General features: G+C 41.8%; 1 protein-coding gene across 4 annotated transcripts in view; it reads right to left on the reverse strand.

Annotated features, from left to right (window-relative positions):
• nbeal1 (neurobeachin-like 1) overlaps positions 1–26,160 on the reverse strand; it is a 48,877-nt gene extending 22,717 nt beyond the window's left edge. For 3 of the 4 annotated variants that reach the window (XM_038305791.1, XM_038305789.1, XM_038305790.1), the window contains exons 1-23: positions 25,871–25,921; positions 15,908–15,999; positions 15,410–15,571; positions 14,577–14,658; positions 14,374–14,501; positions 13,444–13,526; positions 12,636–12,721; positions 11,959–12,316; positions 11,761–11,867; positions 11,149–11,235; positions 9,966–10,049; positions 8,640–8,738; positions 7,994–8,565; positions 7,741–7,873; positions 7,516–7,635; positions 7,119–7,428; positions 2,607–2,692; positions 2,400–2,489; positions 2,130–2,307; positions 1,915–2,048; positions 855–1,014; positions 684–786; positions 455–614 (exon numbers count right to left, since the gene is read on the reverse strand). In XM_038305791.1, coding sequence (XP_038161719.1) covers positions 455–614; positions 684–786; positions 855–1,014; positions 1,915–2,048; positions 2,130–2,307; positions 2,400–2,489; positions 2,607–2,692; positions 7,119–7,428; positions 7,516–7,635; positions 7,741–7,873; positions 7,994–8,565; positions 8,640–8,738; positions 9,966–10,049; positions 11,149–11,235; positions 11,761–11,867; positions 11,959–12,316; positions 12,636–12,721; positions 13,444–13,526; positions 14,374–14,501; positions 14,577–14,658; positions 15,410–15,571; positions 15,908–15,999; positions 25,871–25,921 — 3,465 coding nt within the window. Of the gene's footprint in view, positions 1–454; positions 615–683; positions 787–854; positions 1,015–1,914; positions 2,049–2,129; positions 2,308–2,399; positions 2,490–2,606; positions 2,693–7,118; positions 7,429–7,515; positions 7,636–7,740; positions 7,874–7,993; positions 8,566–8,639; positions 8,739–9,965; positions 10,050–11,148; positions 11,236–11,760; positions 11,868–11,958; positions 12,317–12,635; positions 12,722–13,443; positions 13,527–14,373; positions 14,502–14,576; positions 14,659–15,409; positions 15,572–15,907; positions 16,000–25,870 lie in introns of all 4 variants that reach the window. The other variant, XM_038305793.1, reaches the window with a different exon arrangement.

Genomic DNA, 26,160 nt, shown 5'->3' on the forward strand with positions numbered 1-26,160 from the left:
TGTCTCCAGAACCTGTGTTTTCGTTTTGGTTGGGAGCCATAACTAAAAAAAACAGATCAGAGATAAATAGCAGAGAAAATAATGACTGGGCAGTGGAGAAATGTAAAACCAAAGCAAATGACTGCAAGCCTGCAGCTAAGTATGGAGACTGTTGTACAAAGATTGATTTGTATTTTAGAATATCTGGGAATCTGATGGAGAGGAAGATGGGATGAGATGCCACTGGAAGGAGAGGTCTAATGGAATTCCTCTATAGGAAGGGATCCTGCTCGGCCAACGATTACAGATTGTGGATATTGTCTGCTCTGCCTGTCATCATAATTCTGAAGACTTCTGGTATTTTGTTTTTGTTGTGACGTCTACTACTTAAGTTTCTGTCAGGAAATTTTATGTAAAATTATTAAAATGGTTAAATAAAAAGTTCTAAAAAAAAGATTATGAGCTGTAAACTCACCTGGTCTTCATCTCCAATGGCAGCGATGTATCCCAGAATGCTGTGCATCTCTTCCTGTGACATGCCCTTGCTGATGTAATACTTGACGAGGCCACAGAGGGATGCTCGGATGGTCCGGATGTCGTCCTCGCTCAGGTCGTTCTCCTTGTTAGCGTTCTTCCTGGAGGTCGGAGCAGGTGATAGTCAGCGGGTTACTATGGAAACAAACTAAAAAAACTGAGAGGTGTACCCGTAATAGAGGCGCATGGTATCCAGCAGGAATTGAACTCCGTATTTTTTCCTGAACTGCTTCCTGTCATCCTTGATGACGGTGGACATGTATTGGATATGACCTTGGGGGAAAAAACACATTAAAAATAAACCTAAATTCAGAATAAAGCTCAATCATGCAGGTCCTCACCGATCCGCAGAGGGAAATCTCCTTTGTTCCAGGTGTTGAAATTGAAGAGCAGATGTGCTTGGATCTGCTGCAGCAAGGCCTGGTTCTTCTCATGGGTTACCTGCTCAATCAGCAGCTGCACGGCGACCAACACGCTGACATCCACATGACCTGCAGGAAGCTGAAACCAGACAACACCGGAACGGGACCCATTAGCCGAAATCCACACGACACTTCCCAGCCGGCACACATGCAAACTGACGGGTCAGCGTGCAGCAGATTGCAAAGACGATAAGAAAATAAGTCATTTACAACACAAAGAGGAGCTCATAACACACAGGGAAGCTCTCGGTTGAGGCGATGTAAAACCGAGAGCTTTGACTCCACAAACAGATAAGGAGAAAAACAAACAACACATCAGTTTTATTTGGATCCCTACCAGCTACAGGGTGTGGTCACTTTGCTGAGAATTACCTTCACCACATCTAAGAGGTTTTAATTTAATCTGCGTCTCTGTGGAGGCTTTAATTTTCCCTCGGTGACAACACTTAAAGTCTTACTTCTATCCCTGCACTGAACAAACAAATACAGATGCAACTACAGCAAACAGACGACTGGAAAGATCAGGGCGAGTGAGACTTAAAATAAGGGACCAAAGAACGGATACAGAAGGCACAAAATAAGTGGATTACTGTGATTATGATGAAGACATTTTCTAAATTGTTTCAACCCAAACTTTAGAGCGTATGAGGGAACAAAACACACTTCCCTCCTAATCAGAATTTACTCCTAGACTGTGAAGCACTTAGAAAAGTTAACTAATCTGATCTGAAGTAGGAGAAAAGAGTCATAAAAGAAAAAAATCAAAGCAAAAGGAAGATTTTTGCCATATTTTCAATTGAAACCAGAACAAAAAAGTTCATGTCCTTACTTAGGAAGCTTAGGAACTCTTTAACAATGTTATGTTTTTATTTTGTTTTCCCTCTGCTGTTTTAGATCATATTTGCTTTTTAATTGAAGCTAAATAAACAGAATTTAGATTTAAATCAGAAACTGTATGAAACGATTCTAATTCAGGGACCTTTTGCAGAAGGACTCCCAGTGTTCCCACGCCATGCGAGTGGAGCAGATTCTCCTGGTTGATCGGGTGTCTCTGTAGGAAATGCTTTAGCATCAACAGGAAAGTGGCCACCAAGTTTTTCTCCAGGCGCGCCTCTGGAAAAGAGAGGAAGATTCAGATTTCTCAACATGTTGCAGCAGCTGGCTTTGTTACACAAACGCTGCGGCATGACGGACCTGAGGCTCTGTTGGATGGGAGGATGACCCAGTCTCCATCAGCTGGTGTGCTCACATCTGGTGTGATGAAGTCTGATGCAGCTGCAGGATCGCCCCCCTGCTGGTCAGGGGTCACACAGGCCAACTGCTCCAGCACTGGGAACAGCACCGGCAGGCCACCGACACAGTTGATCATATCCTGTTCCAGAAAAACAAGAGACAGATTTGAAAGCTTCGGAAACATTTGAAAAAAAATTCCTCTGTTAGAATAAAACGATCTGCTGCCCTGACCTTTATGTCCCAGTTGACGACTTTGTTCCCCGTCAGACGCCCGTGCAGCAGATTGGGAGAAAGGTCGAGGCAGATGGGATTTCTACAGGCCTGCCAGCAGAAAGCGAGCGTTTATTTGCAGACTTTACCTTCACTGAAACTAATGTAACCCCAAGATTTTACAACAAGGTTTAAGGGGATAAGAAAGGGAAAATGTGTTCCAATCACCTTAGGTGAATAATGCAACAGCAGCTTGGCTGAAATGTCACTCAGTTCTGATTCTTGGGCCTTAAATGGAGAGACGCAGTTAGGACCTAGAGGGATAAAACAAAACAGAGAAAAAACAAAAATCCCCTTAGGATCTTTACAGTAGTTGTTATCCTGGTTTTTATTTCATTTTTAGTCACTACTTTGTCAAAAATGCTTTAGCATCAAAGTCTGCAGGATTCTTAAACATTTTCATAAAAACAAAAATTCAAGATTATACAAAATGAGAGAAAGTGAGCAAGAAAGTAGGGATGGAAGAAGATAGTGGTGCAAAGGATCATTACTGGTCTGTGATCCTTAAAGAAATAGTACACCCAAAACATGATTAGCCTTCATTTTCTACTCACCCCCATGCTGAACAACACTCTGGAGTACTTTTTTAATATCTCAAATGCATCTGGAGATCTGGGAGGCTTCTTGCTGTCTGCTGACATTCAAATAATGGAGGTCTATGGCGCCCGAGACAGAGAGGTCCATAAAAGTCCACAAAAAACGTGTCAATATTCCTCCATACTGCTCGTCCAATGTATTCCAAGTGTCCTGAGTGGGTAGCATCCAGAATTTACTCGAAACGAAGTCATTTAGAATGTTTTTAGAGCATAAACAGTAGTGCATAGGATTTCCTGAAAGCGCGCACCGGTGCGTTCATGACGCTACGGAAACCGCGGCAGACCAAACCAGATGAAAGTGCGCATTCAGCTCGGCAAAGAACTCATGCTCTTCCTCAACACTGAAGTCCTCAGACATTTTTCTTTCGTTGTTTCTTTCTTTGCACAGGTAAACAGCACATTTCTTCTTCTACGCTTGCATTATTGGCAGAGCAGACGCTGAATGCGCACTTTCATCTGGTTTGGTCTGCCGGCTTCCGTAGCGTCGTGAACTCGCAGGCGCGCGCTTTCAGGAAATCCTATACGCTACTGCTCTAAAAACATTTCAAATGACTTCGTTTCGAGTAAATTCTGGATGCTACCCACTCAGGACACTTGGAATACATTGGACGAGCAGTATGGAGGAATATTGACACGTTTTTTGTGGACTTTTATGGACCTTTCTGCCTCGGGCACCATAGACCTCCATTATTTGAATGACAGCAAGAAGCCTCCCAGATCTCCAGATGCATTTGAGATATCAAAAAAGTACTCCAGAGTGTTGTTCAGCATGGGGGTGAGTAGAAAATGAAGGCTAATCATGTTTTGGGTGTACTATTCCTTTAAGGATTTATCTCCACGGTTTGGGACTCAAGTGGTCTGCGGACTAACCGACGAGATTAAATAAATAAAAAGGCGTGTTCATGTAGAGAAAGCCTGTATAATCCAATCAATTAAAACGGAGCGGTGATCATGGTCATAATTGGAAGAGAGGAGCTTGAAAAACCACCTGCAAGGGGAACGCCGTTTTTTTTTTTTTTTTTTACATTGGGCCCTTGATTTTACTTTATTACATCATGTTCTACTCACCCATATTAGTTTTTTGTCATTTGGAGCTAATATGCAGTTTTGTTATATCCAAGTAACGTCTTCCTTTGGCTAAACGACTTGAAGGCACAAACTAAACTGTTCATAACTTATTCTTTATGGTACGCCAGCATTCATAATATGTAGGCGAATCACTGTCCCCCAGACATCCATGGTTATATTTTTTTATATTCATATGTTTTAAAACAAAGCGGCGCGTGTATGACGTCATCTGTGCGCCGGACTGGAGTTGTGACAGGCAGCCCGGGCCACAGGCGGCTACGCTCTACTAATTCATTCGGCTAGCTAATCTGAATCGTTCAATTCCATTTGGAGAGTGAGATCATCTGTGGTAGTAGCACTAGACATCTTCCAGGCATGTGAGTAAAACTAGCAGCAGTTCAGTGGACAAGAGGAATGAATGGTAGCCGGCGTGCAAGGATGACGTCACAAACACACATTTTAAAAAATCTAAATCTAAAAAATATAACCGCGGATGTCTGGGGGACAGTGATTCCCCTACATATTATGAATGCTGGCGTACCATGAAGAATAAATTATGAACAGTTTAGTTTGTGCCTTCAACTTGTTGCCCATAGGAAGACGTTACTTGGATATAACCTAACTGAATATCTTCGGAACAGCTCCAAATTACACAAAACTAATATGGGTGAGTAGAACGTGATATAATAACGTAAAATCAAGGGCCCAATGTAAAAAAAAAAAAAAAAAACTGGTGTTCCCCTTTAAGTCGCATGTATGGGAGCATTTTGTCTTCCCTGTCAAATACAATGATGTTAGAGGAATGGTGGTGGACAAAACAATGAAAATGTGTAGCCATTGTGGCACAAGAAAGCCATATGAGAGTGGAATTACATCTAGCATGGTAACCCATTTGAAGCAACGTCATCCGAGGTTTAGCCGCAGTATCAGACCGGGCTAAAGCTATAGCAAACGCTACTGGAGTTTTTATAGCTGCAGACATGAGATCATAATCCGTTGTGCAAAACAAAAGCTTTAAACATATAACAATATGTGCTACAGTCACGGTATGTAAATCCCTCGCACATTCACTTTAGCGAAAAATGTGTTCCTCATCTGTAAGAGCAGGAAAAAAAAACGTGTTGCTGAACTTTTAGTTTCTGTTGCGCTCTCCACATGCAGGTGGACGTCCAGAGCAACGGAAAGCTACGTATACAATGACCTGTTTAAAGCGATTTAAAGAAGGTTTCATGCATTTTATTGCACTTTAATTAAATTTAATTTAATAAGAATTTTATTAGTTCTTATAAGATCTTTTTTAAGATTTTTTTTGTTAGTCAGCAAAGATGTTAAAATAAGTGTTAAACAAATCTAATGGAGAGCAAAGTTATAGTTGTCATTTTTTTTTTTCTGGTGATCCGATCCGTAACTCAAAACCATGATAAAATCCAAACTGTGATTTTTGTGATCCAATGCACCACTAGAAGAAGGGAAAAGGAAAAGAAGGACATGAGAAAGAAAAACAAAGAAGGATTTGGGCGAAAGTTCATCATGAATGAGAGTAGGAAGGATGACAAAGAAGAAAAGAACGACATAGAAACAAAGAAGCAACACAGGAATGGAAAAAAAAGGAATATACACTCACCGGCCACTTTATTAGGTACACCTGTCCAACTGCTCGTTAACACTTAATTTCTAAGCAGCCAATCACATGGCGGCAACTCAGTGCATTTAGGCATGTAGACATGGTCAAGACAATCTCCTGCAGTTCAAACCGAGCATCAGTATGGGGAAGAAAGGTGATTTGAGTGACTTTGAACGTGGCATGATTGTTGGCCAGAAGGGCTGGTCTGAGTATTTCAGAAACTGCTGATCTACTGGGATTTTCACGCACAACCATCTCTAGGGTTTACAGAGAATGGTCCGAAAAAGAAAAAACATCCAGTGAGCGGCAGTTCTGTGGGCGGAAATGCCTTGTTGATGCCAGAGGTCAGAGGAGAATGGCCAGACTGGTTCGAGCTGATAGAAGGGCAACAGTGACTCAAATAACCACCCGTTACAACCAAGGTGGGCAGAAGAGCATCTCTGAACGCACAGTACGTCTAACTTTGAGGCAGATGGGCTACAGCAGCAGAAGACCACACCGGGTGCCACTCCTTTCAGCTAAGACCAGGAAACTGAGGCTACAATTTGCACAAGCTCATCAAAATTGGACAATAAAAGATTGGAAAAACATTGCCTGGTCTGATGAGTCTCGATTTCTGCTGCGACATTCGGATGGTAGGGTCAGAATTTGGCGTCTACAACATGAAAGCATGGATCCATCCTGCCTTGTATCAACGGTTCAGGCTGCTGGTGGTGGTGTCATGGTGTGGGGAATATTTTCTTGGCACTCTTTGGGCCCCTTGGTACCAATTGAGCATTGTTGCAACGCCACAGCCTACCTGAGTATTGTTGCTGACCATGTCCATCCCTTTATGACCACAATGTACCCAACTTCTGATGGCTACTTTCAACAGGATAATGCGCCATGTCATAAAGCTGGAATCATCTCAGACTGGTTTCTTGAACATGACAATGAGTTCACTGTACTCAAATGGCCTCCACAGTCACCAGATCTCAATCCAATAGAGCCTCTTTTGGATGTGGTGGAACGGGAGATTCGCATCATGGATGTGCAGCCGACAAATCTGCGGCAACTGTGTGATGCCATCATGTCAATATGGACCAAACTCCCTGAGGAATGCTTCCAGCACCTTGTTGAATCTATGCCACCAAGAATTGAGGCAGTTCTGAAGGCAAAAGGGGCTCCAACCCGTTACTAGCATGGGGTACCTAATAAAGTGGCCGGTGAGTGTATATAAGGCAACAAAAACGGAAAAATGAAAGTCAGGAGTCAAGAAAGATTGATGGAAAAGTGCAGCATGAGAGAAGAAATAAGAAAAGACTTAAAAGTAAGGGAGGACACAGGAAGAAAGAGATGTAGAACACAAGGAATATCTTTAAACCCAGTCTCCAGTCATCCTTATCTGCTTACCAGCGCTACAGATGGCTTTTATGTGACTGGGTTGAAGCGGCTCATGAAACACCATGACGCTTCCTAGCTGGCCCTGCAGGGACGTCGGACTTCCCCACTCGCTGTCCTGAGTCCCAGCTGAGATCAGCTTGGTGACGGACTCGGGCTTCCCCCCCAGCAGCCCCCCCCAGGTCTGCGGCGACAGGATACCGCCCAGTGAGGTTCGAGCTGTGGGTGTGGAGGCGGAGGAGAAGGGCGGGTCGGGGATTTGCGAGGGAGGGGGAGTGGTGGTGCGTTGGCCTGCAGAGCCTATGCAGCAGGAAATAAACGGCTGCAGATGGAAAAAAATATATATATATATCAAGAAAGCATAAAAAGAACATCACCAGGTAAAAATCGCTAGTAGATATCATCTTACCTCCGTCATGATGGGGTACTTGAGGGGGGCGGACAGTTTCTGCTGCCCATCCACGTAAATGTAGACGAGGCTCTGTCCGAACGGCCTCTTTCCAGGAACATGCACCACGCCGATGCTGTGCTGGGAAACGGAAATCAAAGCGCCTTTATTGGATCATATCGGACTGCTCTACCTGAAACATTAACTCTCCACTATGGTGAACAAACACATTTTGATCAGACGTACCCAGAGGGAGTCACAGAAACAGTAGTCTGGCAGCATTACTGTGACATACTCCTTCTTTGTGCAGACAGCCACCACCAGCGCTCCAGCAGCGCTGATAAAGGCCTCAAACCCCGTTCCTCCAGGGGTGAAAAAGCTACGCAGACAGAATAAAAGGAAAAATTGAAGATTTAAAAAGCTAAAGGGTGATTTTTCTTTTTCTTTAGATAAAGTGGAGCCAAATTACTTCATCGTCAGCATTGAATTCAGCACTGACCTATAGAGCTGCTTCCTTTTGTCCTTGCTGAGTGGACCAAGCTGGTCCTGATCCAGAGACAACCAGGCGTGGAAGCTGAAGGCAGAACCCGGCCATCGCTGCACGGTGGGGACAACAATCCCCGCCATGCTGGGCGACAGATCAAAGTACTGCATGGCGTTCTCAAGTCCCTGCTTGCGAACCATGGTCAGGAGGGCCCTCAGGGCTGGACCTACATACGGATGAGCTTGGCTGGACTCCGTAGTCCTCAGGAGGCGCAGGAGTCCCAGCAGTTCCCGGCCGCTCAGAGACTGCGAGCCCAGCGAGCCTAGTAATCCGAACAGGCTTTCGGCACACGCTCTGTGCAGGCGTTCGTGGTGTTCCAGAGCAGCTAAAGCTCGCACCACCATGGCCGCGTTGACGCAGGTGGCACGGGTCTGGCGGTTGAGGCAGCTGAGGCGGCGCAGCCAGTCGGCCGTGAAGAGCTGCAGCTCGGGTGACTCCAGCTCTGGGAGCCACTGGACTAGAAGCAGCAACGGCTCCACGTTGCTGATTCCAAGGAGGCCCACAGAGGTGTGCTCCCCCTCCACTGACTGCAGGAGCAAACAGAGAGAAATAAGATGGAGACTTCGGAGAAACGACGCAGAAAAGGAAGGAGCAAACTCACCATGTTCATCAGCTCCTTGAGCAGATGTCTGGACGGCTGACCCAGTGAGATCAGAACTTCGTACAGGTGATTGTAGCCAATCCTCTCTTTGAAAACCTCCTACAGCAGAAACGGAGCAACCAATGATCAATCAGACCAAACAACCAATGATACACAACTACAGTACCTTCCACATTTATTACCACCTTCGAAGATGTTTAAAAACTGAACCTAAAACATCTTTATGTAAAATCTCGCACAGAAATTTTTTAAATAAATAAACTAAAAAAAAATTTTGTTTTCCACTTTAATGTTTCACAAGCTTGGGAAACATACAGAGGGGTTTAGAGCATAGATTGCTACCAAGTTTAGATCCAGGGACTGAGATGCTTTTCAGAGGTTGATTTTGTTTCTGTTGAACCATTTCTGTGATGCATTACGTGTTTTAAGACCCTGTCACACCGTGACAATTTAGCCAGCGTATGCATGACGTACGAAAAATCAGGCAAAAACGGTAGCATACGTTGGATAAGTTATGGGTCAGTTTTGCATAAGTTATGCGCACACTGAAGCACATGTCGACATACGGCAAGTACGTCCCAAAGTATGCCAGCGTATGCTCAAATGTATGCTATAAGTTACAGGTAAGTTATCTGATTGTTGACATACGTTAAGTTTAAGTTACTCGTAAGTCGTGGCATATAGTTTATCCAAAACCTATGAGTAACTTAAGCTTAGCTTATCAAGAACTTATCTCCAATGCATATCGACGTGTTTGAGTGGTTCCAGACGAGCTCTGAACGTGTTTCTAACTTACAGCTACTGTTTAATGGCGTATTGGTAGCGTTAGGTTAATACCGCAATATTTTTAAGCAGGCTGGGCGCGTCCAGGCGCATTGCTGCACCCGTCAGGACACTGGCTTGTGATATTTCATGGACATTGCGCTGCCGTGCGTTATGCATAAGTTAGGCTTGTTATAATTATATATGTATACGCCCAAAATTGAAAAAATACATAGAAAGTTCAGCGTATGCCAGCGTTTTTAGAAGATTCTTGGATGTCGAGGAATACGGTGGCTAAATAAGGTATAATCAAGGTGTGACAAGGGCTTTAGATCATCATGGTATGTTAAAGCCTTGCAAGCTGCTAATTTAGTGTAATCCTGTTTGTAGATGATAAATATTATATATATATATTAATGTTTTTTTGTTTTTTTGCAAGGGAAGTGAATTTTTTCAATTCCTTTATATCTGTCATATTGCACGTATTTATGCTGTGGCAGCATCATGCTGCGGGGTAGTAATAAACACAGAGAGTGCAGAAAATATTCTAAGCTAGAGAGCAACCTTAGCAGCTGGTGATTTATGCATAACAGTCGTCAGGGCTTTGATGGTGGCTACGGCCAACGAGTCAAGGCGTCCTTGAATCACCTGGAAACAAAGCAAACATATTAGTCATTCCCCAATGCCAGGTGGAGATCCATTTCTTTTTATTGCAATGACATTTTATGAATGGATAATAAGCATGCAGAGGATCAAAAGCACCAAATTAAAATGATCCACTTATTAAAGAATCTAATATAAAATTAAGGAGATGCCTTTGAGTTTGATTCAGTCAGTGGATGTGAGTAAAATCATTTGTAAAGTTTTTTAACCGCCATTTGTCACTGCAAAAGGAATCGGCTTCAAAACTCCTCCTAATAATATGATAAATTATGTCTTTCTGCTCCGGGCAAAGAAAAAAACACACACAGAGAGATGTGACTGGAGCAGGAAGCTAACCACGAGGAAAAAGTACATCCCCACACTGAAACACCTTCACACTCAGCATGCAGCCCAAGCCAAACCAGGATGCCAACGCGTCCCTCATCCAGCTCCGCCCGCCTTAAAATCTACCATCAGCTGCTGGCTCTACAGAGAAGTCAAACACAGAGTTCACATCACTGCGCAGACCTGATCACCTCCAACCACTAAAACCCCCGGGGAGTGAGGGAGTAAGTGCACACAAGCCCATAGACAGAACTCTTGGAGAACCCACAGTGTACAGAACACAATATGGAAGTGGGGGGGGCAAAGAGGGCAGATATGTGTGAGGAGACAGATAAATGGTAGATGTGATGAGGGCAAGATAAGTCATTCCACAGCAAGATACCAAGAGATGAGATTCTTATTTCTCTTTTTACGGCTTCAGCTTTTCATTTAAGTCCCTCAGATGAGCCAAACAGGCTCATCTATGAGCAAAGGACTAAGGACGAACAAGTTGGAGCATCAGCCTCTGTGTTCTGTTTCTGCAGGAAATCAGCTTTAAGGTGGCAAACATTGCAGAAACAGGATCATCCATCGCTTTTAAAACAGAAGAAGCATAAAAGTCAGCATTATCTTTGTAAAGCATGACAGGTAAATGATCTTGCTGTGGAGTGGCGTTTGCTGGAGTTGAGGTGAAAGGAGGTGGGATTTGGCAGCAGCAGATGAGGACAACGGCAGGTAGGTGGAGGGGGAGGGGGGGGGGGGGTGGATTTCTCGGCGGTACCTGAATCTCCCTCTCTCCTGTTTGTAACCTGTTGTTGGTTATATCTTTCTGGTCCTTGTCTGCCGCCGTGCACCTAGCGTTAACCAGCTGACACACAACAGGCGACACGTCAACTTAAATGTGTGGGACGGGGGGGGGAGTAAAAGAAGACGGAAAGAGTCACAGGGTGGGGCAGGGGGAGAAAAAAGGTGACTGGAGGAGAAGGTGAGAGGTTAGAAGCAGTGGACTTCGGCAGGGTGTCAGTGATCCAGCCTTGTGGTGAGAAAATAAACATGCATGGTGCTGCAAAATGCTTCCTGCAAAACTAAATCGTAGAATTGTAAAAAAAAAAAAAAAGCCAGATCAGACCCAGAAAAATAAAAAAGCAGATTCTATTTTCATCTGAACAGATCTACAATAACATTAAAAGAAAATGCCTTTAAGGGATAATAGCAAAAACAGCTTTAAATCAACATAAATCAAGATTATTGAGGATTACCATTAAATCTAAAATACAACAAGATGTTGAGGTGATTCCTGCTCTTAGCCTTTCTTTTCCTTTTTATTGAGAATAAATACATCAGAATATATTTAGAATAATTGAGCGAACTGGACTGCAGCTCCTAGTCTTACCTTGCTGTTCTGCAGCAGTCGTATCAGATGCTCAAAGCAGTTACTGTTGAGGAAGATGGCTTGTAGAACCGGCCTGTCTGAACACAGGAACATGTCCCTGATAGTGTCTGAGATTCAGAAAAGAAAGAGAGAGATAAGTAGACAGAAGCAGGGAAAATGCTCATTATTTAATCATTAACTTATGAATAAAGCCGCTACCTAGCATGTGCACTTGCAGTGCCACAAATCGGATCTCCCAGTGCCGGCCCAGCGTGGGAACCCTCCCCTTGGCTGGCTGCTGCTTCGCTGCCACCACGGCCGCCGGGTCTGAGTTGAGCAGCTTGAAGTAGTTTTCCAGGACGGATGGGATTTCCACCTGCCGCTGGTCTGAGCTGGAGGCCAGGAGGCCCTGCACCACCTCCCTGAGACACCCCAAAGTTAGCAGCGCCATCCGGCTGATGGCCTCGCTCTCCCAGTCCTCTGCCTCCTCTGACGAGCAGCTTCCCATGTAGCTGTCAGCCAGCACCCGCATCAGCACCTCCATGGTGGCTGGAGAGATGGCAAGCAGAGCGTTCCTCTGGATAGAAAGAAATTTACAGCCACGTGAATTAATACATATATGTTACACTTGGCTATATAATACTGTGGCAACTTGAGTGACTGAACCAAATTTAAATATATTAAATATTTAATCAATCTAAACTTGGACTAAAATGCAATAATATGACCTAGTTCATGTTGTTCTATAATGTAAAATCCACTTTCTAGAAATGATATATCTAGTTAAACACTGAGCTAATGTTTGCCTCTAACAGACCACAGCAGTTTAAAAGGATTATGTTTACAGCCTGTCAGCCTAAGCTCCCTCTGACCTCTGGGGCCAACAAGAGGCTCACCTGATCCCCTGCTACTATGGCTCCAAACAGGTGCAGAAGGCAGCATTTCAGGCTCTCCTTCAGATGCTCGCTCTCCTGGAAGCACTCTACCACAAAAACAAACAAAAAAAACAAACGCATCAACACATAGGCGCTTTCATTTGACCTTTAAACATGATCCAAGTTATGCAAATACAGCAAACTGTTCAAGTTCCCGTGTTTTTCTCCAAACAAACGTGTTTATGTGACACACATTTATGCATGAACGATTAATGGAATTTGTAACCCAGAAAGGAGGGGACCTCCATTATCATACCGAGGGCACAAATACGCACGCAGTCCTGCCATTAACCCCAGGGTCACAGTGGCTCTAGTCATCTATTAACTCACCTGTCAACACATCCAACTAGGGAATGAAATCTGACATTGTGGCTCCGGGACGTCTACTTCCTTTAACTTCTCAGTTACATGCAACCTTAACTAGTTACCAAGCAGAAGTCATTACAGGGTGCTCCGACAAAACAAACATAAAACAGAAAGCATTCCAGTTGGTCGGGCCGTGAGCGTTATCTTTAGCGCATAACCACAGCAGCCCCGCATACGACACAGGACAGAAGAGAGTCTTTGTTTAACATGGCCGCCAGCATCACTGAAGTGTCTTGACAGGCACTATTCACTATCTGCTCATCTCGAACAGGCCAGAAGCACAGAGAGCGGATTCGACGGGATCCATGGAGGAACGCGGAGTAGTGTGCGATTTTCGCATAGCTTAACTTGAGTCAAATAAGGGAAAGCCACAGAAAACGAAAGCATTAACATAAAGACTTACGGTAAAAGAAGGGAACAAATTCAACAGTGAGCGGAGCGGCCTTATACTTCTGCCTGCCCCTCTCTACGGCACCCAGCTGCTCCCTGAGGAGATAAAAAAAAAAAGTGAGGAAAAAACAAAAAAAATATTCATCCTTATGCTGATGATCTATTTGCCCAAAAAAATGCATTTAATTTCTGATGTAACTATTTAGAGCCCAATTAAATAATCATGATATCACATAAATATCACATAAATCAATTGCCCACTTACATCATCTTTCTCTTTTTCCTTAATGTTTTCAGAAAAAAACCTCAATATATCCAAAAAGCTGATCTAAAAGTATAATTTTATTAATTAGACCCAGATAAAAATATCTAAACATCTCCCTATCTACAGACTAAACCTAAGTGATTACTCTTGGCAGCAGCAGATGAGATTTTTGATAACTGACAGGAGGACCTTACATAGAGGAGAAATTATGGCCTGCTGTTCTGATTAGGTCTTTAATCGAGGCAAATTTGAAAGTTTCTCAGGTTTGGCACTCAGTTTATAGTCATGCCATGGAACCAAAATTAGAAACAAGTTTAGACTTTAACTAGGCCATTCTAAAACTTTAATTTCTGTGGGAAGTTTTTACCATTCAAAGGTTGTATGAATTGAATCATTGTATTTGTTGCATACTTAAGAGCAGATGGGTGTACATTTTTAATTAATTATGAGAAAAACAAACCAGACTGAAGCTTTATATTCTATCAGCAGCTGTTCTCATCATATAAATTTATGAAAAATGAACATACAAGCTCAGGGTTGATTAGTTTAAATGTTTTCTATAATCAGGCAGCTGTTAGAATACAATCTACATTTCATTAAAGCAGGGGAAATATTGCTGTAGTCTGTCACTAATTGGAATTATTTTTTAGTTATAGCTCAGAAAGGCTGAGTTGTTACCTGCTTGTTCGATGTCTCCAGTTGCGGTATGGGTCATAGAGGCTCTCGCAGAACGCCAGCGAGTGACGAACAAAGTCCTCCGCCTGACTGTGGTCCATCATCTCCTTCTCCTTGGTCCTGCTCTTCAGCTGTGAAGCAACAGGATCCTATTACACCTGCGTTTAGGTGTCACAATACCGCCATTATACAAGAGAGGGTCAAACCTGCTGGATGTAGAGTGTCGTCATGGTGATGATGTGATTGATGTAAGAGCATGTGCCAATCTCCTCAACATTGGACAAGTTCCTTTGAGAAAGAACAATGCGTCCGTTTGCCTTCTTTTAGCCAAACAAAACAATCCGTCACAGGATCAAATGTGTTTTACTGGGACAGAACAAAATAGTGCACCGTTGTGAAGTGGAAGAAAAGTGATAAAAGGTATTTTTCAAATAAAACTGAAAAGTGTGAAATAATTCAAAATATTTATATTATGGAAAGGCTGACTTTTTCCATCAGATTTGAAGCTGGAAAATGTAAAAATTATTGGGAAAATTGGTGAGGTTTTATTTCACCATGGAGATCAGACTTTGTTGGTTAATAGTGTGGGTTTGGGTACCCTAATAGAGTTACAGACTGTAAATAGTTTGCTTACAGTTCAATACATGTGCAGATTCTGTTGGATGTTGTGTTTAGAAAGGAAAACAAAAAACAAAACAAAAAAACTATAAAATCGGTATGTATACTTGTATGGGAAAAAATATTTTCAATAAAAAGTGCAAATATAAAAAAAAAAAAAAACTGAAAGGTGTGGCATGTGACCATACCTTTAGCACAACAAACCTTTAGCAGTTATTAGCATTTAGCTACATTAATTTCCATAATAAGAAATGTATCCCCACAGCATGATGCTGCCACCACTATGCCTCACTGTGTGGATGTGGTGTGTGTATATTGTTTTTTTTACATCCTCAATAGAATAAAAATTTATTGTTGAAACAGAAACTGAGAGAAATAAAAAAAAAAAAAGAGTTAAAATGGGATGACTACTACTGCAAACCTGCAGATAATAATGAGGAACTTCAGCAGCAGCAGAGCCAGGTTTTGCTGCTCGGGCTCTAGGCCGTCTGAAGCTTTCTGGACGCACTGCAGCAGCTGGTGGCGTAAAACCTGCAGGATGTTGTCGGGTAGCAGCGTCAGAACGGGTGGAACCTCCTCCGGTCTGGAAAAAGACATTAGGAAGCTGACAATGGAGAAAGACAGTCTGCTGCTGGGAGTTTAAATTAGCGGGGAAAGGAGTGACTCCACTGCCTCACATGCCTCAGCTAAACGACCGTCACCTGATACTCATGTGATCCCAACTGGTAGCACAGCCAGCCAAGATGTCAAGAATCAGATCATACCTGCAACTAAACCTAACAGCCCTGTCTCTGCCATGGCTAGTGTATATTTAAGCTTTAATTACAAATGTCTAATTCAGTCCTGGGGCTTAAAAAAACAACTTATTGATTCTTTGTTCACTTAAACAGATTAAATGGGTAGGTTTGCCGGCACTTACCTTGAGAGGGGCTTTTCGAAATCCACATCCAGACATTGTTCATAGGAGCTGATAAAAATCTCCAGCCATATCTTAAAGTAATCTGGATCTCTCTGTAAAATTAGGAAATTGAGGGACAAAAAGGAGGAACAGGATAAGAGAGTTAGCCATCTTTCCAAAAGAGAGAATTTTAGGAAGTAAAAATAAAATTAACAAACTTATTGGTACCTCCAACGAATAATATTTATTTAATGTTACTGAAGCATTTTTGTATTTCAAACTTTCAAACACGTTTGTAGGATGATCAGACTGATGATGAACCTTTAATCAATAATCATATTCCGTAAGGTTTCAATCAGACACAGAGGAACGTTTCAATTAGTATTCAAAACAGAAAAAGGAGAAATGGTACATTTTGATGTTCCTACTTAAAATGCGTAAATAAAAGAAACTGGGCTAAAAAGGCTGGTCAAGTCTCCATAACAACCACTGGACGCTACCTACGTGTCAGGACAAAAGCTTCTCTGTCCTACCATCACAAATGTGAACTATTGCAGACATTTTACAGGGTTCCTACAGCATAAGGCAGGTTAAATTCAAGACTTTTTAGGACTTTTTAATGCCACTAGAAATAAAAATTTAAGACCAAATTCACAAGAAAAACCCGTTTGCGACAACTTAACCCAAAGGTTTATTTTAACATAAACCACTGCACTAATGTTTCAAATTTTGAAAAGCTTCCCATACAGGAAGAAAGCTAAAAACACACAAATGACAGATATATTTTAACAATTATTTAACTGAATTCACAAACTTTGTTTTAGCAGGGAACAAAACAAATCAGTTTTAAAGCCACAACATAACCAGTGCTAAGTCTTTTTTGCTGCTATTTTTCTTTGTATTGTTTTCTTAGTATGTTTGATTTGGTGATAAGTGGAAGCGTTGCAGAGACAAGGGTGGAACTAAACTGAGAAATACCGGCTGTTTCTCGGTAACTCCATTTTGACGCTTTGTGTTTCACGTTTCGCATGTGACTCCCATTCCCATCGTTCTGAGCTTGAATGACTTCTTGCACAAAATCCACTGTGCCTCATATATGTTCCCTGGTTTTAGCAATGGAGAAAACTCTTGGCTGAATAGACAATTTTGGTTACATTTACACTCATATTTTCCAGACAAAAAGTTAATGGCTCATCTCCCAAATGTCGCAGCCACAACAACGCTTTTATTGGTTTCGCTATCGAGACGGAACCAATAATGGCGAGCCGTTACTTTTTTTTTTTCATAAAAAAAAATGTCAATTTTAATGTTTTTTTTAGATTACAAAAGTAAATCATAATAAAAATAATCCTATTTATGATGTTTTAAAAATTAAGACCTACAAAAGACTGATTTAAGACATTTTAATACCAATTAAGGCCTTAGTTTTATTTTGAAGAATTCAATGCCTTTTAAGACTTTTTAAGGACCCACGGGAACCATGTTTTAAATTAAATAGTTCCCTTAAGTGCTTTTCTGCATGGATGATAAATACCTAATCTACGAAAAAGGATTTTTAATTCTCTGAGTTTCATGAATGGATGACACCGTGGGCTCTTTAAAAATCCTGGGAAAATGTGTAAAAATATCTATTGAATCCTGAACATTTGCTCTAAATCAACATAGAAGTAGTTCACCTACAGATTAAGAACATAGAAGTCTTTTTTGGAGATATTAATGTGCATATTTCAGAAAGAGAAGGCAGGTGGTTACAAGAAAGGAATCAAAGAATGAAAAAAAAAAGGGTAAACAGAGGAGGTGGCCTCAGGCGCCATCTTTTTAGAGTCCCCGGAGGCACATTCATAGCCGTTCACACCTTCAGACATGTGACCAAACAACTTGCATGTTGTCATCGATATTAAGCGTTTCACACACAACAATGACTCAAACAAAGGGGTGGATGGGGTGGGGTATTGTTGCGATCCTTGGTAGAAATCAACCAAGCTTTCACCCCCGGTCTTTATGTGAATGAAAGCGGTGGTTAAACTACAGCTTTGAAATTCCCCTCAGGATCCGTTCTACTGGTTTGACAACAGACAGATGATCGTTACGCCCCGAGGCAGCAGAGACAGGCCCCTGTTACTAGAACCACAGACACAGCTGTGTGACCAAGGGAAAAGGAATGTCAGAGGAAAGCAATCTTATTACATCTCATCTTCTTTGAATGTGATAAGTGTAGCATCCACCTGCTAAAGGGGGAAAAACAGGCCTGGCTGCATTTTAATGCTGGGTTTTTAGCAACTGGGATATCAGGATTTGCTAAATTCCTTAAACAATGTCAAAGGGAAGACCGGCTTCATGTGGCTTCATAAAGCTTAAAGCATAACGAATGATAAACAATTGAGAACTCATATATTAAGTCTCATACTCTAGTGGTATCAGTTGAGGGTGAAAATACACATTTTGGGTTAAATTACAATAATTCACCCCTTAGATTTCATTTAAACTTAGAGTTTTAATGATACGCTACCAGAAATAGTTCACAAAGAGAAGAAAGTCTGAATCAGGATTTCGGAAGCAAAGTTTAAAAACAATATGGCTCATATGCGGCTATCAAGATATACAGAAGTATTCAAAAGATGGATTAGAATGTAAAATACATTTTTTATATGTTTTTCTTCAGTTTAAAGTTGGTTTAGCTTCAGTAACTGGGCTTAACGTTTAAACTGCATTTAATAATTAGCAAAGTTTTAGTGCAACAAGCATTTCCTTGGCTTTAGTTTCAGTCTATCTTCCTAAAAAATTGGAGGTTTTTATAACGATTTCTTAGAAAATTCCAACAGTCCTAAAGGTGCATTAAAATGAAAACAAAGCAAGTTGAGCCTTCCTATTATCTGCTCAAAGTCCTGCTCTCTCTCCTGAATCAACCAGACCTGTCAAAAAGCCCAATAATAACTAATTTATTTTAAAAAATACTTTAATGTGACTATATTTTTCAACACTTCTGTGATTTTAAAGATAACCAAGTCTGAGTTTTAACCTTTTTTTTTGTAATAAAGGTCTGAACTAAGGAGTTATCAGTGCAGATTGACAAAGCTAATGTTATGTGCTCAATATTTAGAAAAAGAAATAAAGTTTCTGACCAGAAAGTCACATGTTAAGTCCAATCAACTAATAAAAAATAACTCAATAGATGGATTTTTCTCTGAAAAACAACCTGCCTGTGGATTTTATTTTCCCACAGAGCAGCAGTGCTGGCTGATGAAAGAGTGGGCAGGGGACAGAAAGGCTGACGGCTTGTCTGCCTCTTTGAGAGTGAATCAGCCAAAACCAAGCAAACAAACCACGTGAATCTGCACAAGTAAAGTCATCGGGACAATCCTGCAACGTTGGCTTCTGCCTCTGTGTGTGTGAGTTAGAGCCCAGAACATATAGAACTAAAGGAGGGAGAAATACAGTAGCCGAATGAATGGAAAGAGCTAAACCTTAAAAGCTTAAAAGAGCTGAATAAATCTAAAGGGTTTCTAATTGGCTGCAGCTGAAACCAGTTTTTATTTAAGCAATAAACATCCTATTGTCCTCCTATTATTGCTTCCAGATCGTTTATAGACGATAATTTAAGACAGCCGCTTAACTTTCAAGAGGCTCCATCTGCAGGAAACAGTGAGTGAATGACTTTGCGGTGTGTGTGTGTGTGTGTGTGTGTGTGTGGAAGAATGTCCTCTTTTAGGCAGCAGCTTGGGAGCAAAGATGCCCATTGAGGGTTTGGACTGTGGCGGACGGGGACACACCCTGGCTCTGTGTGCCTCTGCTTATCCTCATCTGTCATCAAGAGCTGGGCGAAACAACCTCTAGTTACAAGCAGCCATCCCCAAACTCAGCGACCTTGTATTACCTCTCCCAATGATCTGTTGTCCGCGTACAAATAACCCTTCAGACCTCCAATCTTATTATTATGAAAACGACACCAGGATCTTTCCCAAAGGAGCGCACAGCATTCCTAATGATCTGTTTACGCTGACCTCGGTAAAAGGAGGCTGCCAGAGCCGATCGATGCTCTTCATTCTTCAAAATTAGATTCCGCATTGATCAGGAGGTTTGTGCGATAGTTACAGTCAATGACTGGGAACCTCCATCTTCAATTGTCACTGAAGAGAGGTCGGACTTTAAAAAATAAGAATTAAAAGTCTTGCATAAAAGTAGTTCATTATCTGTGCTTTTTGATTAAAACATTACAGTTTAGCCGGATAAAAATATAACATTTCTACTGAAGGTTAATTAACTTCATCCAGGGCGAACTAAGAAGTAAAAAAATATGTTTTATTCCAATAAAACAAACGAGAAAGTAATAAAAGAGTGAAGCTACACCATTAAAAGTCAGAAAAGTTTAACAGTAGACAGGTGTGGCCCAGCAGCCTGGAAACATGCGGCTCGGCTCCGTCTGACCACCGTTTCTGTTTCTGCTCCCCTTTTGGGTCAAAATCACTTCCCATCTGTCTGCGACGGCTCCTCACCGTGATGTCACTCCCACACGTGTATTTATAGAGGCCGGGGGGAGGAGCTTAAACCACTCCAGGGATGACCTCACTGTTATTCCAGAGAGATTCATGACAAGGAGGTATAAAAAAAAAAAAGATGGCCTCTAGTAACGAGTTTCCAATATGGGGCAAGGAAATGAAAGGGTGAAAGTTTGTGTGTGATTGCAACAAGCCGCACTTTCAGTCAAGCAGCAGCTTCCTCCCAGCAGAGCAGAGGTTTATGCTAATTACTGCTGCTGCTTCTTGCCTCGACTCGAAGCAGGGTGGCTGCTCTGTGATCCTGGAAGGAAATGAGTGCGTTAAGACACTACAGGGTGAAATGATCCTCCAGGCTTGTTCCCCCATGTCTGGGAGTTATGAAGGATTTTCTGCAGCAAACAAAGGCTTTAAGAGCATAAATGGCATCATTAGAAATCCAGCTAAATCCTGAACTTTCTTCAGCAGCTGCTTAACTGCTATCCTAATGGTGGAGGGAAGGTTAATGTAGCACTGTTTTGGTTTCTGCTCTGTTAACCGACAACCCTGACACGAGCCAATGGAAGACAGCTAAGAGGATAGCGGGTTATGCAACAGTCTTAGTCGTCTGTGACCCGCCTGCAAGCTGGAGTCGCCTCCGACAGCTGAAATGGTTTCAAAATAGAGCCATGCGAAGACCCACTACGCCTCTGGCTGCATCAGAAGCATGTTTGGAGGGCATAAGCGTGAAATGGAAGGAAAAGGACATCCTTTTTGAAATGACAATCTGGACAAAAAAAGAGGAAAGCTTTTGTTTTCATCCTCATCTGCGACCTTTGGCTGCATTTCTGCATTTCCCTAAAGGGGAAATAAAAGCATAGGAAACCTTTAATTCCTGCAACAGATTCTCAACCTGTCAGAAGCAAGACTTTAAATAGGCCGCTGTGACACATCAACATGCTCTCAAATGAATGTTTCATCCTGTTAACGTTCCTATAAAGCTGTTTGTAATATATCAAATTTAAAGAGGTATGAATACTTTCACCTTAGCACCTGCAGGAATCTAAAAACTGTTGTCTTTAAAGGTTGCAGGAAGAGCGAACAAGTTCGAAGTATGAAAAGGTAAAAATCTGACGTTTTATTCTCAGTGTAAGCTTTATGAATCCGACATGATTCACTGACAGCAGCGAGTCCTTCATACTTCAGCTGCCCCGCCAACAACATCTGACCTCATCCCTAAAGAAGGCTGCCACCCTGACAGCTGCGGCCGCTAATGTGTTTCGCATATTCCACATTTCCTCCAGATCATGAGAGAAAACAGAAACCAAGCTTCTTCTTCCTCCTGTCAGTACCGGGAACTTCAGCGGCTGTCAGGGAAACAGCCTTCGGTCTACCAGACCAAACCGGGTGAACCAGTTCTCCTTAAACAGGTTGTAAAAGCTCTTATTGTTACCGTCCACATCCAGCCGACATCCGTCTAAACCAATGTTTATGTTGGGATGTCGAAAGTGGCAAACGGATGGCTTTCTTGAAAAACCAGAAAATATTTAAGCTCAAAAACATTTAATCGTCACACTTTACCTTCAAACTACGGAAGAGGATTAGGGCCACTGGAAAAAAAAAAAAAAAGTTAACTGATTTTTCAAATTTATTTCAGTTTAACATGGGGAAAAAAGTCAGAATTCTGACTTTTTTCTCAGAATTCTGACTGAATTCTGACAATAATTCTGAGAAAAGTCAGAATTCTGAGAAAAAAGTCAGAATTCTGAGAAAAAAGTCAGAACTCTGACTTTTTTCCCCATACTATACTGAAATTAAATAAAAAAAAATCTGTTTTTTTTTTTATTTTCAGTGGCCCTAATCCTCTTCTCTATCAAACTGATTAATTGATGGACTATAAACAACATTCAAAAGATGCAAAAAATAAGTGATTTTGACTAATCCTGACCTCATTTTTTCTTTTCTTCAATCTCTGACATGAAAAGTCAGACTTTGTATAGTTCAGACTTTTTTTTTTTTTTTACAGGCTACAAAAAAGAAATAAAGAAAGAAAGTGCAGAAGGTTATTTTAATGGAGATATTAGTGCTGAATTACAGGATTAGCCTGTTTACATGATTTTTATTAAAGACCTGATGTTAACTAATGTGTTCTAAATGGAAAATAGTGGAAGCTTGTTGTTTCTTAGTTAAATGAACACATTTCACCTGACATTTTTTTTCACGGATCTCAATCCTTTCAGCTGGAATGTAAAGTTTTATTCTGACTGAATTAAACCCTGACAAACTTGAGAAAGTCTAGAATAACCATTTCAGATATCTAACAATGTTTCTTTTTAGTATTATTTCGCATTATTAAGCAAATGAAGGAGATGACAGTGCATCTTAAGATGATAGAAGCAACCATACAGGACCTATTAGATCATAAAATCTAACTGATTTAGCTCTAACTTGCTCTTGAGAGCTTAAACGGGATTTAAAGTGACAGTACTGTCACCCAACAATGATTTATGTGTTTATTCATTTTCTAAATCCAGAGCAACACAATGTGGAAAGTTCTACTTTAGGACACATTTTTGGGGAAATTTGCTGCAAGTTTGAGCTGGATAGACAGAGTGAGAGGCTGGAAGGCTGCGGAGGGGGGTCTGGGCCTTTCACACAAACATTCCTTGTCTGATTTAGCCCACATGACTGCAAGGTTCTTACAGACAACATATCTGGGCAACCCCCACACACACATACATATAGTTCAGGGAACCCCCATACTACAGAACTAAAGTTTTAATATTTTTTTGTCCCGAACACAAACTTCAAAGCTTCTTATTAAATGGGACAAATTAACGGCAATAATATAAATAATAATAAATGGGAGTTAAGCTATGTTTGTCAGGAAAAATAACACTACCTGAATAAACCCTCCCAATGGTGAAGCAGGGTGGTGGCAGTATGATTCTGTGGAGTTCTAGACAGTTTAAAATGTGCCATCTTATTAACAGTTTAGCATAACACATATTGCGTTTGTCTATCCCACTAAATCCTCATTAACATGCTAAAGTCTGTGGCTTCAGCTTAACTAAACATGCCAAAGTTCAAGCAGCATGACTGCTTTACAAGGACCTGTAACATTTAGCTGCTCAAAGTGAAAGTCAGGCTCATACGCCTACATTTATTGAACCGCCTCCCTCTCTACAACTCTTAGGCGACACGCAGAGATAAATGCTGGCCCTGTGGACCCTGGCTCAAAGCCAAGGTGAAGTAAAACGATCCTGTCTTAGTCAATGCAAATACAGAGCCCAGCTTGAACAAATGCCTCCAAGACAGGGCTGCCATTTTCACTAATGATTGTAACTATCGCAACACAGCAGCCTATCGCCTGTCAGGAACCCGGCCGGCGCAGGTGGAGGATGCCCTCTCTTCATCATTTGATGCCATGTTCTGCGTTTGTGAGCAACAGCACTGCCTTCATGCGCAGAGGATTGTGCATCGTGCGTACGGGACTGTGTGTAATGGTGAGGGATTACCGGGGGAAGAAAGTGAGTGGCCGCAGCCAGGCTCACGTGAGGAGCAGCTTAGCCAGGCTGTTTAGATTGGACGGCAGAATGTGCGCGTGCTTTATCGCAGAGTGAATTAAATCTATCCAACAGCTGACACAAGGAATGCCCGCTCTGCTGCTCTGCTGTCCCTAGTAAGTAGCCCTATGAGCACTCATTAGGATCTTGCAGCCCCATTGCAATTTCCAGTCTTTCTCCTGGTATAAATGCAAATGTTCTCTTTGAATTTATAGCTGATATTATAACTATAGAGCCGTTCTAAACAACAGAAGACAGACACTTTAAATCCAGTGGTGTCAAAAGTACACCCAGTTTAAAAACAAGTATCAACTTGACCTCTTTACTCAAGTAAAAGTGAAAAAGTACGTGCTCCAAAAACTACTTAAAGTATAAAAGTATAAAGTAACCTTTTTAAAAGAACAGCTAGATGCCACTATATGAATTGAAAGCTCAATTTTTTGACTATTTCGAAAAATTCTTTGAGATAGGGCCAAGGATGAGGGATACGCTCTCGCCTGTGTCCGAACTTTCAGACGTTTTAACATCTTTTTCTGAATCCCACATTGTAGCACGTTTGCAGTTCGAAGAACACCTGCTTGCATCTGATGATTTCCTTTAGCTAACCAATGAGTGTTTGCGTTCTATGACTCATCCATTTACACTAGTTTTCACTACTGCATTGGATGTGAAATAAATATTTATAAACATTAAACTGAAGCCAAGAGTAACGAGTAATGTTTGTTTAAAAAATATAAGGAATAGAAAGTATAGATAGTACCTAAAAAGTGTACTTAAAGGAATAGTACACCCAAAACATGATTAGCCTTCATTTTCTACTCACCCCCATGCTGAACAACACTCTGGAGTACTTTTTTGATATCTCAAATGCATCTGGAGATCTGGGAGGCTTCTTGCTGTCTGCTGTCATTCAAATAATGGAGGTCTATGGCGCCCGAGGCAGAAAGGTCCATAAAAGTCCACAAAAAACGTGTCAATATTCCTCCATACTGCTCGTCCAATGTATTCCAAGTGTCCTGAGTGGGTAGCATCCAGAATTTACTCGAAAGGAAGTCATTTAGAATGTTTTAGAGCATAAACAGTAGTGTATAGGATTTCCTGAAAGCGCGCACATGCGCGTTCACGACGCTACGGAAGCCGGCAGACCAAACCAGATGAAAGTGCGCATTCAGCGTCTGCTCTGCCAATAATGCAAGCGTAGAAGAAGAAATGTGCTGTTTACCTGTGCAAAGAAAGAAACAACGAAAGAAAAATGTCTGAGGACTTCAGTGTTGAGGAAGAGCATGAGTTCTTTGCCGAGCTGAATGCGCTGGTTTGGTCTGCCGGCTTCCGTAGCGTCGTGAACGCGCATGTGCGCGCTTTCAGGAAATCCTATAAACTACTGTTTATGCTCTAAAAACATTCTAAATGACTTCGTTTCAAGTAAATTCTGGATGCTACCCACTCAGGACACTTGGAATACATTGGACGAGCAGTATGGAGGAATATTGACACGTTTTTTGTGGACTTTTATGGACCTTTCTGCCTCGGGCGCCATAGACCTCCATTATTTGAATGTCAGCAGACAGCAAGAAGCCTCCCAGATCTCCAGATGCATTTGAGATATCAAAAAAGTACTCCAGAGTGTTGTTCAGCATGGGGGTGAGTAGAAAATGAAGGCTAATCATGTTTTGGGTGTACTATTCCTTTAAGTACCGTAACGAAGTAGAAATACTTTGTTACTTGCCACCTCTGCCTAAAACCTATTTTCAGTCATTAACAATGGGAGAAAATCTTTCCCAAACAGGAAATCTGAGCCTCCAGTGCCAACTAACTTTTCCGCTTACAGACTGGAAAAGCAGTAAGGATCTAGACCTCCAAATCCTGTTTAAAAGCAAACACTTTGCTCTTCAACATTTAGCCGGCTATCCCACAGGATGATAAGGACAGGAGGGGGATTGCCTCACCTTGGTGCAGTAGAGCATCCACACCTCATAGAGTCTCTCATTGGATGCCATAGTGCCAAGGTGAGAGCCACCTCAGGCTGCTGTGCCTACAGAGGTCACTTCCAGGGCCGGGCCATGGCTCTCAGGCGTGACCCGGAGGCATGATGACTGTCTGGAAGCATCCACAGTTATTCCATAGCAGATCAGGGCTGGCTGTTCATTCCTGTGGAGGACGTCAAGTTCCACGGCCTGTACTCCCACTCCTTCTTCCTGCTACTGTTCTGCTTTAGAGGAAAACACGGATATTTACA

Source organism: Cyprinodon tularosa, unplaced genomic scaffold (genome assembly GCF_016077235.1).
Source record: "Cyprinodon tularosa strain WSP-4 unplaced genomic scaffold, ASM1607723v1 ctg564, whole genome shotgun sequence".
Classification (NCBI taxonomy): domain Eukaryota; kingdom Metazoa; phylum Chordata; class Actinopteri; order Cyprinodontiformes; family Cyprinodontidae; genus Cyprinodon; species Cyprinodon tularosa.